Source organism: Homalodisca vitripennis, chromosome 3 (assembly GCF_021130785.1).
Source record: "Homalodisca vitripennis isolate AUS2020 chromosome 3, UT_GWSS_2.1, whole genome shotgun sequence".
NCBI lineage: Eukaryota > Metazoa > Arthropoda > Insecta > Hemiptera > Cicadellidae > Homalodisca > Homalodisca vitripennis.
The window spans coordinates 31,372,856-31,385,310 of record NC_060209.1 but is presented as its reverse complement, the minus strand read 5'-3'; the positions used below and the strand labels follow the sequence as shown (position 1 = coordinate 31,385,310).

Here is a 12,455-nt window from a genome sequence, read left to right as displayed (position 1 = left end):
GTAGTGTAGAGTGTTTGTCATTTAATATCTTTAATGTGTTTGTCTTGTGTTTTAAATCCTCTACTGTAATTTGTAACTCTCTCATATCTTCCCTTAATTCCCTTAATATCTTCTGCACTTATTAGGTTAAGTAATAATTATAGCACCATTAGACAACAACTTAGTAATTCAGTATAAAAAAACAAAAAGAGATTATTATAGAAATAAAATCAATCAGTCAAATAATAATCCCAAATTAATCTGATCTATTGTAAATGAATTAGGTCGAAGAACGAATAAGCAATATTCCTTACCAATTAAAAGAAATTTACCTGAAATTTCTGAAATCACTCTTTCTATAATCAAAGACACTACTAACAGCTGGGCCAGTAGTTGGCGGATGAAATTAGAATGGGCAGGAATCCGGTCATAATTGGAACGGAATTCATTCATTCATAGTTTATTCTATAATGATTTGATATTAAACAACTGTGGTCAAAAGTAGTTTTTGTTCTTTGTTTAGCCTGTAACACAATCACAGAACATATACCTAGATATGGACTCTCTTACCTCATAAAGTCTTGTAGGGATATTGGAAAAATAAGCCATTCAAAAAGGCTTTCTCCTGCTAAAATGCTGTTTTTCTGATCCATACAATCTCTTTCTTGTGAATCGTCCTTTTTATTTTTTACCATAAACTCATTAATTTCAGGTAATTTTGTTTTAAAACCGCTTTTCTTCTTTAATACCAAATTTTCTTTTTTTCCATTATTTCTCAAACTTGAAACATTGTTTGATGTAATATCTTTAGGTTTCTTTAATTTCATCTTTTTTGCCTTGGAACTTGAATTTTCTCTGTCATTACAGGTCTTCTTAGGGTACAACAAATTGTTTGGTTTTCCTGCCTTAAATTTTTTTGAAGGCTTTCCAGTTTTAGCCTCATTGTGTTTACTTAAGCCATTATTGCCATTTTCAAAAGATTTATTTAAATATGGACCAAGTTGGATATTTTGCTCTATGCTGACCGATTTATCATTTTCATCAAAAGTTTTCATTCCTTTATTATCATCTGATTCTTTAGATAATTTCATTGTTTTTGTAGCCTTTTTAGAAGGCTTATTTAAAGATATACTAAAGTTATCTGTTGTATTTGATGAAACTGTTTCAGTGAAATTGAAAGGAGATTTTTCCTGTTGTGAAGCATTTTTTGAGTGTTTTAGCTTTATTTTAGAATTTGTCTCCGTAATATTTTTAACTATTTCATTGTTTGCTATGGACTTATCTGCAAGATGCTTCAATATAGCACCAATTTCTTTCATCTGGTGCATCTTCAAATCACTACCTAACTTTTTAGTTTTATTAATTTTCTTATCACCATTTTCTACAACAGGCTTGGTCTTTTTCTTTTGTTTAAATTTTTCTGAATATACTGCAAACGCTGATACTGGCTCTTTGCTGATTTTCATTTTCCCCTCGGTTTACCACCTGAAATCAAAATAATTACTTTAGTCTTCATGACAAAATAAAAAAAGTTTACTTATAAAAAACAACTAAAACTAGTCAAAAATTAATATTTTTCATTCTGCTTTAACGTGTAGTGTAATTATTTAAAACATACGCAACAAGTAAAATATTACATTGGTCAATGAAGGCTACTGAATAAAATACTAATGCTCCTATAAGCTTGAGGGTTCTTCCAAATAACTTGCCCGGGTTAAAAATTCACATTAATAAAAATCTATTATGTGTTAAATTTTTTTGTTGACTATCATTTTCACTTACAGTTATAATAAATGTGACCTCCACCAATTTTCATACTTTACTGTTAATTATTGGGTTTAATATCAGGCTTGTATTGATCAAATTCAAAAATGTTAAAAATCAAGGGACATTTGTTGTTGCCATTAAGTGTATTCGATGTAAGCTTTTATCATCCACACATTTCACTCCATTACTCTCATGATAAAACTAAGTGCCTCTACAATTTAAACAATGCTTCACAATGTTCAACACATTCAGCACAGCCGGTTCCTGTCCGGGCTGGCTAACCTTTACTCATAATACACCCCAATACGCTACACGCCATAATCCCATATGGTTTAGCCACTTGCTATCTGCCACATTTATTACATACCCAATACTATACTGGTCAATTTAATTCTTGTTGCCACATTAAAATTAAATTCTTATTTAAATTTACAATTATAAAACTCATATGTTACTATTGTGTTATTTGTGTACTTCTAACTGACGTAAGTGGTTTTTTTTTTAAATGGATTCTTAGACAGCATATAAGATTTAGTGAAATAGCAGCGGAACACTATATACAAGTTTTTACAGCATATGGTTTCTTTGGTCCCAATAGATCATTGCTCCTATTGTGAATATTATCAATAAAGCCTTCAGAAGCGGCATATGCCTCTAGGCACTCAAAGTATCAAAAGTATACCCAAAACTGAAAAAAGAAGTCTCCACCAACCTCAGCAACTATTATCCCATTTCCATTATTCCCAACCATCTACAAAATATTTGTACTGAAAAGGCTCATAGACCATTTAACTCAACTTGACCTCTTCACTGACTGCCAAACATGGTATTCTAAAAGGTATTTATTATTGATTACAATGACAAAAGACGAGTATACACCACTGCTCTTCACTTTGAATACTCTAAAGCCATTCGATTGTCAATATTAATTGTAAATATTAAGTGTCCGATTGCCTTAGCTATGATATCATTCTTGAGAAGATAGAGGGACTAGGAGGCCTGGAACCCGCTAAGAATGGGTTTGAAAGCTACCTCAAACTATCACTGAAGGAGTCAAGTGGTAGAGCGCAGTTATATGGAAAATGGTGTTACTCAAACAGTAAAGTTAAAACTACATTTGATTGTAAGTGGAGTAACACAAGGATCAGTGTTTGGGTCTGTACTATTTATGACTTCCCTGACTACATCAAAGATTACAGCTCAGTGGTGATAAATGCAGATGACACTACCCTTTTGCTGAAAGGTGTCATACCGGAAGACCTAAGAATCAGCCTCTACATAGTACTAAATGTGGCGTTACTGCCTAGCAAAAAACTTGGTAGCAAACCCTTCCTAATCAAAACAGTTCACTTCAGTAGAAGAGGTGGAAAAATTCCATATGAAATGAACACACTAAAAATAAAACATGTACTTGACCACCTCAGAATTTATTACATTTGGTATGAAGGTAGTCCTCATATAGATTATGAAAACTGCCAATTTCCCTCAAATTATTTCAAATGGTTTCAAAGTTACGGTTATGTAAAGTTTCTCAAAATCCACTAAAAGGCTGCAACCAACATATTTTGAAATTACCATAGATTTACTCCTAATCAAGCTAGAGTAATCAAGGTGATGGTGTTCTTATACTCAATTTTAAATGCTCTGTCTTTTGATGTACAACACAACATACTTTGTCATAAAAAGATTTTTTTTAAATATCCAATTGTTTTGATTTTTTTCAAAAAGTGCACTAGGCTAGTGCTATTATCCGCTGAGTTTTTTTTAACAATCACATCAGTCAAACTAGAATGGTTTCTGCACTCAATATGCATAAACGGTCAGAATGGGCACAGTGCATGCTTAATGTGTATTGGCATTATTATTGACCTCAGCCTATTTTGGAATAGCTTTCATTTCGAAGATAATTTGAAATCAGACACATTCTAAGACACTTCCAGGATGCCAGGGCACATCTCAGGAATCCAGAACTGACCCGGAAAATCCAATACATATGGTGACCATAGTAATAGATGCTACCTAAAGGCATTGTTTGTCGCCATCAGTGCAGTGCAGCAAAATGGTACTGCAGCTGCGCTGACAACCAAAGGCACTCGTGTAAGCCTGACGTTAAATTTTATTTTCAGGCCTACAGTAATAATTAAGATTTACCGAAATGTTTATTTAAGGTATGTCAAAATCCTACCAGATTTCAGTATTAGCCTATTTTTAGTTCAAGTATACCTATCCAAATATGGTGCAACGGCTGACATTAAAGGAACACAAGGAATTTTGCAAAAACAAGTAGTTCTATTTTTAATATTCTATAACTTTGTTACTTTTCATTTCCACCCCTTGAAACCTTACATTGTTTTGCTCAGGATAAACTTGTATTTTACTACTTGAGGTTAATTTCATATTTACCAAAAGAATTATTATATATACTGTAATATTAATTAATTTATGTTATTTATATTATTTTACGAGACTTGCTACTATAAATATGTTTTGCAAACAGGAACACTTACTACTAAAGAAACAGCAGTTATTGCTGAATGCTATTAGGTTAACCAGAATTTGATCCTTGTTATTATACAAATTGTTTTTCTTCTAATTGGTATACAATAATAAAAGTAAATGTTATATGCTAATGCGAAACAGTGTAACTAATATCAATTGTTATACTCTATCAGTAATTCAGACAAAGTAGTATCCAACCTCTTGAAGTCAACGATAAGCCGCAATACAACACATAAAACTTGAAAACATAACTTCAATCAGGCTATCTCGATCTACAAACACGTGTGATGACGACAGGAGACGAAACCGTTGTAATGATATTGTTTAACAGTGACGACTGAGGAACTGAATGAAGAATTCAAATCCTTTAAATGGAAACGGGTCGTTGTGACTGTTACTGAAACTACTCGGTTCGCTTCAAGTTCAAACCTATAACTTTCCAAAGCTGACTGGCAGCAGTGGATAGTGGAATTACAGGTAACTACAACGAAAAATCGAACCGTTTCAGTTCTAGTGAAATACTATCGTAGACTTTCAATATTAAAATAAGATAAGCTTTGCATTTACAAAAAGACGAAGATGTATACAAGGAATCAGTGACATAAATTAGAATGTGTAGGAATTTGTAGATAGCTTTGAGTGTAAACACAATGGGCAGTTAACGCTTTTGTTTAGAGTTTAATCCAGTTGATCCAGTAATGACTTATTTTTATGAATACAATTTAAAATGTTAGGTATTTTTCATTATTGCCAGAGTTTAGTACACCAAATAACATGTTTTAATCCACGTTTCTGGGTATTAATTATTCTGTATTTATAATCTTTTTCCTCCTATTGCCAATTTAAGATAGAAAACCACAACGTCTTAAGTACCTAACAATAGATTTTCAAAATTCAGATTAGGATATGATCTTCTCATAGACTGTTAAATAATCTAATCTAAAGCTACTACGATAGGATTGTCACAAAACTTACAGTGCTTTCCATTGGAGCGAATATTGCGAATATTGGAGCTTTCCTAATGAATACATGAAGGTAATTACTGCCCTCCTGAGGCTTACGTGGAGTTCTAATATGATTAAAGAAATAGAATGATTCGAAAACATTAACTCGCGATAGAACAATAAAAGTTGCATAACAATGTAGTTTATATAATTCAAAATCAATCGGGTTTAATGGAATAACTATGCATAATAATTAGTATACAATTCCAATAAGCTTGTCTCCCGCCTGAAAATGATAGTAACCAAGTATTGATTATTTTGTTTGTGAATTTCTTATAAGTGAATAATTAACAAAACACCAAGTTGTGAATCAAACTGACCCAACGTTCTGTTGTAACAGCTCCAGAATGATATTGCGGAGGTTCAGCGGTCCGCGATTGAAATTACATTTACACTTCTAATAGAACTTTGGTTTGGCTTGGTTGGGAAAATGCCGATCATCTTAGCATTTGCATATCCAAATAATTTGTATAAAACTTTTCCTTTCCAAAAATGTTTCATGTTGTCATTAGACACTGCTGTTTAATACGAATAGTCTTATGCAGCCGGTTATGGGATGCTTTATCTGGTAATCTACTGCATTTTAGATTTAGAAATCTAAGAAACCAAATTATTTATTGTGCATTATATAAAACAGACTACGCTAATTAACAACATCGTTCCGCCCAGAATTTATAGTATTGACAATATTTGGTCCTTAATTTCTATAATTTGAAACGCTTGTTCTAACGATAATTAAGTGGAGGCATTTTTGGGATTGTCTTCAAGTTATTTCTTCTGTTTGATTTTGAGGACCAAGATAACTCAACACTGAACTCTTAACATTTCACCCTCGCATGAGCACAGCTTCAGGAACGAAAGCAGTTTCTCTATTTCTTGGCACACAGTGCAATATTTTATGTGTATTAAACATTTATTAAACCACTTACAATAACTTTTACTATAGAGTATGTAACTTCTCACAAAACAATTATTTTATATCACATAGTTTCTTGGAGGTATTGATAAAATATTCATGAGTGGCGATGCTAACATTTTGGCGTTAAAATTGAACTGGATATTGAATTGTTTACTATTGCATAATATTGAAAGTCTACGTTGTAATATTTCTGCTTTACCTTGCCAATGGAACTCTCTTAATCCCTCCGGATTGCGAAGCCTATGTCCGGCTAACCACCACCCTTCACGGCGTCTATGTAACAGTCCCTCTCGTGCGTTCCCGCCTCCTGCCACTGAGCGTTAATGTTTTTTTGAATGTAGAAGAAAATCAGGGTACTAAAAACTCTTGTAACTTAAGTGTAATTGAGTAATAGCTTTCGCACAACGAGTACGCATAAAGACCTCTGTATATTTATGTAGGGTTTATACAGATTATAGAAGGCGAATTCATAGTATACTCCATACTAATTATTATTAGTTTTGGCTGCAATGAAATACGTTATTATCAAAATCTCTGGTGCATAGCAATTGGTATATTTGTTACTGAATTCATTGAATATAACTTAACCAATGTATTCTTCAGGTTACAGATAATACATCAGCAGAGAAAACTATAAAGAAAATGACAACAGTTAAAATAAAAAATGAAGCTGTCCATTTGGATCCTATCAGTGATGCCATTGAAGCTGTTATTAAGAAAAATAATAAACAAGAATTATTGAAAACATTTTTAAACAGAAAGAATATGACAACTGAAATTAAAGGAACCAACATTGCAATTCGAGATTTTAATACATATACCATACAGTGGCATGCTCCCAGGACTCGTTTAATAATACTTTCTCATAAAAATCTGAAAACTAAATGTTGTACCCGTAAATCTTGTACAAAAAAGAGAACTCATAAAACGTATAAAACCAAGTCCAAAAGGAAATTAAGATTGAAAAGTACCAATAAATCTAAAACTATTGATAATTCAATAAACGAAATCAATTATCCATTCGAAGGTTCTGCAAAGCGTGATACTTTTGGTCAGTCAACTTATGTAAATCCGATTTTAAAGTTCCGTTTTAATAACACACTTGTGGACAGTGTTGCTGAATTTCCCTCTGTTACAAGCATTCTTGAAGAAACTGTTCCATATAGAAGTGAACTGATTTTGAGCAACTGGCGTCAAAAAATGATCCACAATTTTGGTGAGGAAGGTTTACATAACCACAGTGAAGGTAAGTTTATTATACAGCAATATTCACAAAGCATTATTGTTTCATTCCTACGATAATATGTGATAGGAGTGTATATGGACATGGTCCATATTAGAAATAATAAATGGCGCGCGCGCGTTCACACACACGTGCGCGTACGTAATGTTGTTGGTATTTTTCTTGTAGTAGATAGCGTGGCCTAAACAGAGATATAAAATGTAAAAAAATTCCTCCTGGCATATCCTACTGGTGAACCCCTATTTCGAGGACGATTCCATGGAGTAACTGAGAGTGGATCCTGCATTTTTTGAGATAAAACTATATTATATGACAACACGTCATACATTTTTAGATTTTGTTAGACAGCTAAATCTGGAGTTCAACTTTATGATACGTTTGCGTGCGTCCAATGTTAAATTCAGTGGAGACCATAAAAATTGCAGGTTTGATAAATTTTTCTTAATTGAGCAGTAGAACCTGGAAATCTTTATGGAATCCGTTGTATTTGTAAAACAGTGCATACCCAATCATCAATTTGCCTCTTACAAGTTCCGGGTTAAAGTTACTGTACCCTTCCTTCTCAACAAACATAATTAATATTGATAAAAGAATGGTTTTAGAGGTTGTTGTGGGATAAATTAAGGGTTATGTCTTATCAGATATGTGATAAGACATTGGGATCCAGGTTTGTCCCTATTTTGGGTTCAATATACACTTTTTAATTATATGAGAAGGTTATATTTAATCGAATAAAACTCAAACTTTGGCTACTTCGCCCAACAACATTTTTTCTGAATGTTCAGTTATTAAGCCTATATGGGTCTGTGGTTTAATTTGTTTGTTAAAAAGTCATATCTAGCTAAATCAAATAATATTTTTAGCAGTGTTCATTATTTTCTACCCATTCGTCTTGAAATGCGTGTACTAAATTCATTTATTCGACACAATGAAACAATTACAAAATTAATTGTCCAATTGTAACGCTCACATGCCACTTGAGTGAGGATTTGGATAACCTGAGTCGTCTATATACAATCACACGCTTGTTAAGGACAGAACAATGTCTATCTCTATTCAATACATTACAACTTCCACTGATTTCTACATGAATTATGTAAGTTTTGTATTGCAGTATATGGTACATTTATTTATATTCTGAAAGTCTGTTTTGTGCTGTTTTAGGATTATTCTGCATATTATTTACAATTTATTTCAAAGTGCTTTATCAAATTAATATCAATTTTTAATTAGGCGTAACATCCTCTCTATCATATAATTTTTCCTATAATTTTAAATACTTTTCCTTCAAAGGTCCCTGGAATTTATAATTGCGGGGAACAATTTCAAATTGTTTATTACATAGTTCTTATTCTTCTAAGCTAAAGCCTACTGCCATGAACTGAAGCCTCGAGGGCCTTCTGCGCATCTCGGAAGTGTTCTGTGAAGCCTACCAGTTTAAAATTTCTGCAGTCCCAAAAAACTCCAAAAACAACCGATCAAGTCCTCCTGAAAATTCACCACTCTTTTCCAGAATGTTAAATATGATGCAACGCTCCCTTAGTATAATAGGACAGTCAAAAACAGGTGTTCAGGACTTCTTACTGCTTAATACATAATCTACAGAGTGGATCATCTCTAAAAATTTCGAATCTATGAAGATATTTCAGAAGATGTACATGTATCGTAATATACCCCACAACCTGAGAAGGCAGCGATATACTTAAAGAGAGATCAGAAGCTACCCTGAGGGAACGTGTCTATAAAACCAACTTATTATCCTAAAACCCAACAACCATTTACACCTTCTGGTATTTTCAGAGTGAATCCAACTCCAGACGGTTCTAGAGGATTCACACCTAGGAATTCCGTAAAACAGTTCAGGCCCTGTCATATTAGGGTAAAGCAATGCATCATCTTTTCGTTCCCAAAGATCCCCTCATGGCCAGATACTCATATATAGTCACATTGCTGATTCTGCCGAGGGAGAAACCACATGATACAATCCCAGATAAATTTTGAGTTAAACACAGAGTCCAATACCGTAAACTGTGCCCGACTATCTGTTTAAATACATCGTCTTGCTTCTACGCCGCAGACGAAGAGTTTCACAAGCTCACTCCGTTATGGCTGGGACCTATGTCTCTAAAACTGTGAGATAAGTACCTTTAAGGACCACAATTTCCCTACATGGGCTCAGACCCGCAATTCCAGTATCTGTGCCACTGTATGTTAGATAACAATCTGTGGACTATTAAAGTTCAACTGGTGGGATGGGGTTCCTTCTCAACAGCAAAGCCTCCTCACAAGGTATCACAACCCTAGAGAGTTTACGACAGAATATTTTTGGGGCATATAATCAGAAATCATAACGTGCCAGATATCATTTATCTAAATCAGGATGCTAATTTTACAATTGTCATTGGTGCAGCCTGAGACAGTTCAAAGCCCTGTCTGCTGGAGACAGTAAGCACTCCTGGTCATAAAACCCAATGACGTTCAATATAGCTCCTTTGCTACTTTTTACTGCAACTATGTACTATTCTCTAATTCTTAATTTGTGGACTTTTTAACATTAAAACTGCAATTATTGCAAATTTTACTAATCAATACAACAATGAGTGCCAATACTTCTGGAATTATTTTATATGTACTTGTTTAAATTATAAAGAAACATTAATACTCGTATTTGAGTTAATTTGTTGAAAGTATGGATAAACATTGCATTAACTTATTTCGGTTTTAGGAAGAAACGGAGCGAGTTTAGTGTTTTAAAATTTAATGTCATTGCAGCTTTGAGAGCCAGAGGTCATGAGTTCCACAAAGCTGTGCGTGATGCGATGCTGAACCTACAAATCGAACCTAATTGTAGCCTCGTTACAAGGAATGCTCTCAAGAGTCTGTCTTGGGTATTTAAAGGAATTTCTAAAGTCGCGGCGGTGGAAAGTGCGGTAGCTCATCCTACACTGGAATACAAGGGAGTCGTTGACTGCGTTGCAATTTTCAGGTAAACATATCTGATAATTACCATATAATTAATTGTCATCTTCTTTTTGGTAGATTGAATAAAAAATCAGCCTATTGCGATTGTCCTCATGGTAACACTTACCGAAAGATTCTGCATAAACCTACCCAAAAATTTTAACCAATAATTTTAAAGAACCCTACAATAAATTGATAGTTTTTAAACCAAAGCAACATTCTTATAAGGAAGATAAGAATTGATCCAATGCATAAATAAAGAATGTAATATTTCTTTAAAACCAAGATAAATTCTTCAATATTAATAACACTATTAATGTATTACCAGCCTCGATAGTTTATTTTCTGTAGGAGAGGATAATATTCAAACCTAATATTGAAAATTATCGCATTTCCTTTTTTCACCACATTTATTGGTTAAAACATCTTTAGATAAATCCATTGATTTCTGATAATACTGTATTCATATTTAATCGTCAATATCACTATCGGAAGTAAAAAATTGTTTTTCGTTTTATATTATTGACAAGTTGTACATTTTATTTCAGAAAAACGCCAGTTCTTATTGATTGGAAGTTGTCAAGTAAGCGAAAGAAAACACTGAAAGAAACTTATGATGCCCCAGTTCAAATTTCAGCTTATCTTGGTGCCTTCAACCATGATCCCAATTATGAGTGGAGAGTGAGTTTAAAGTATAATAATTTTTTCCTGTTACATATTTTACATACCATGAAAAAGTTATGTATGCTGTTATTATTTACATGTGAATTGTCCAGTTGTAAACTTTAAAACGCCAACATACCAAGTATCATAAGGTGAATATGAAAGGATGGGTATGCTGAGTGTAATAATAAATAATGAGCGTCTTTTAGTTTATAACGAGTGTTCGTTAGAAATTGTCGTTCACTAACATCCCATTAGCAACCAGTTTACTCCAGTATACGTGACGTGAATAATTAAACATTATTATATCCTAGATGTATTCATATGTTATTAGAATCCAGTTTCCAAGTACAGTATTTACGATATTATCACCTCTCAAAAACTATACAAGGGATTAAAGTGACATCAGGTAACACATATACTAACTACAATACAAAGCTGACCTCAACTATCCTTCATGTTCCGATTTCTGTGTAGTTGGATTGTAAGATTTTGCTCTTATATTGCTCTGCTTTGCTCTGTCTGATATTGTAGGACATATTCGTATGGGGTCTAATAGTTTAATATTGTAGAACATAGACTTCTCACATATAAAATAGTTATTTTAATTTGCTTTTCGCTTGACAGAAGTTGTAGATGAGAAATTTGCCAGAGAAATCAAGTATGTTAAAATTGAACGCCTGTGTTTAAGAACAAAAATGTTCTAGCTTTGTCAAAAATAATACACTTAGATTGATCAGTAGCTTTGTTCAAGAACCATGGTTACTTTATTTTAGTAACCCTAATATTATATTATACATCGCCAACCAACAGTACCCGATAGTAACACTTTGATTCCTAAGTGACACAGTTACTAGTATTAAAATGGGTTTTGTAATCAGCATACTCTGGCAGTGAATTTGTTAATATAATATTGTATCACATAAAAAATATTTTCTCATTTAAATACTATTCCTCTTATAACGTTGCTAAGTTAATTTAATAAATTATATTAATTTATAATTTACTACATTTGCGAATGTTTTAGGTGAACCATGGCATGGTGGTAATAGCGTATACATCTGGAGAACCTTGTGATGTATTTCTCCTCTCACCGCAATACTGTAAAATTTACTGGCGTCACTGGCTTAAACGTTTGAATAAATTCAAGAACACAAATCGCCTTCATCTTATTCATGATATTAATGAGGACGATCTGGAAGTTTACTAGTGAACAAATTTGCTATTTTTGCTGTTTGTTGTTTTAAAAACATAATTTTTGCTATAATTTTCTTTTTACTTGTACTTATAATCAAAACAGCATATAATGTACCATTCAACTAAACATAATGGAATATGAAGTTCAGCACCACAGTATATCTTAACAAGACAACGGGAGAAATTATAAACTAAAGGATTATATAATAAAGTCAGATAAATA

General features: G+C 32.9%; 2 protein-coding genes across 3 annotated transcripts in view; one reads left to right on the top strand and one right to left on the bottom strand.

Annotated features, from left to right (window-relative positions):
- The window catches only part of LOC124356760 (ribosomal oxygenase 1), a 23,890-nt gene extending 19,291 nt beyond the window's left edge, over positions 1–4,599 (bottom strand). Inside the window, exons 1-2 of one of the 2 annotated variants that reach the window (XM_046807948.1) lie at positions 4,444–4,599; positions 550–1,464 (exon numbers count right to left, since the gene is read on the bottom strand). In XM_046807948.1, the coding sequence (XP_046663904.1) occupies positions 550–1,445 (896 nt within the window). In that variant the 5' untranslated portion in view covers positions 1,446–1,464; positions 4,444–4,599. The other variant, XM_046807949.1, reaches the window with a different exon arrangement.
- LOC124356762 overlaps positions 1–12,455 on the top strand; it is an 18,471-nt gene extending 6,016 nt beyond the window's left edge. The window contains exons 2-5 of the mRNA XM_046807950.1: positions 6,772–7,414; positions 10,184–10,397; positions 10,921–11,053; positions 12,063–12,455. Coding sequence (XP_046663906.1) covers positions 6,772–7,414; positions 10,184–10,397; positions 10,921–11,053; positions 12,063–12,245 — 1,173 coding nt within the window. The 3' untranslated portion in view covers positions 12,246–12,455. The remainder of the gene's footprint in view (positions 1–6,771; positions 7,415–10,183; positions 10,398–10,920; positions 11,054–12,062) is intronic.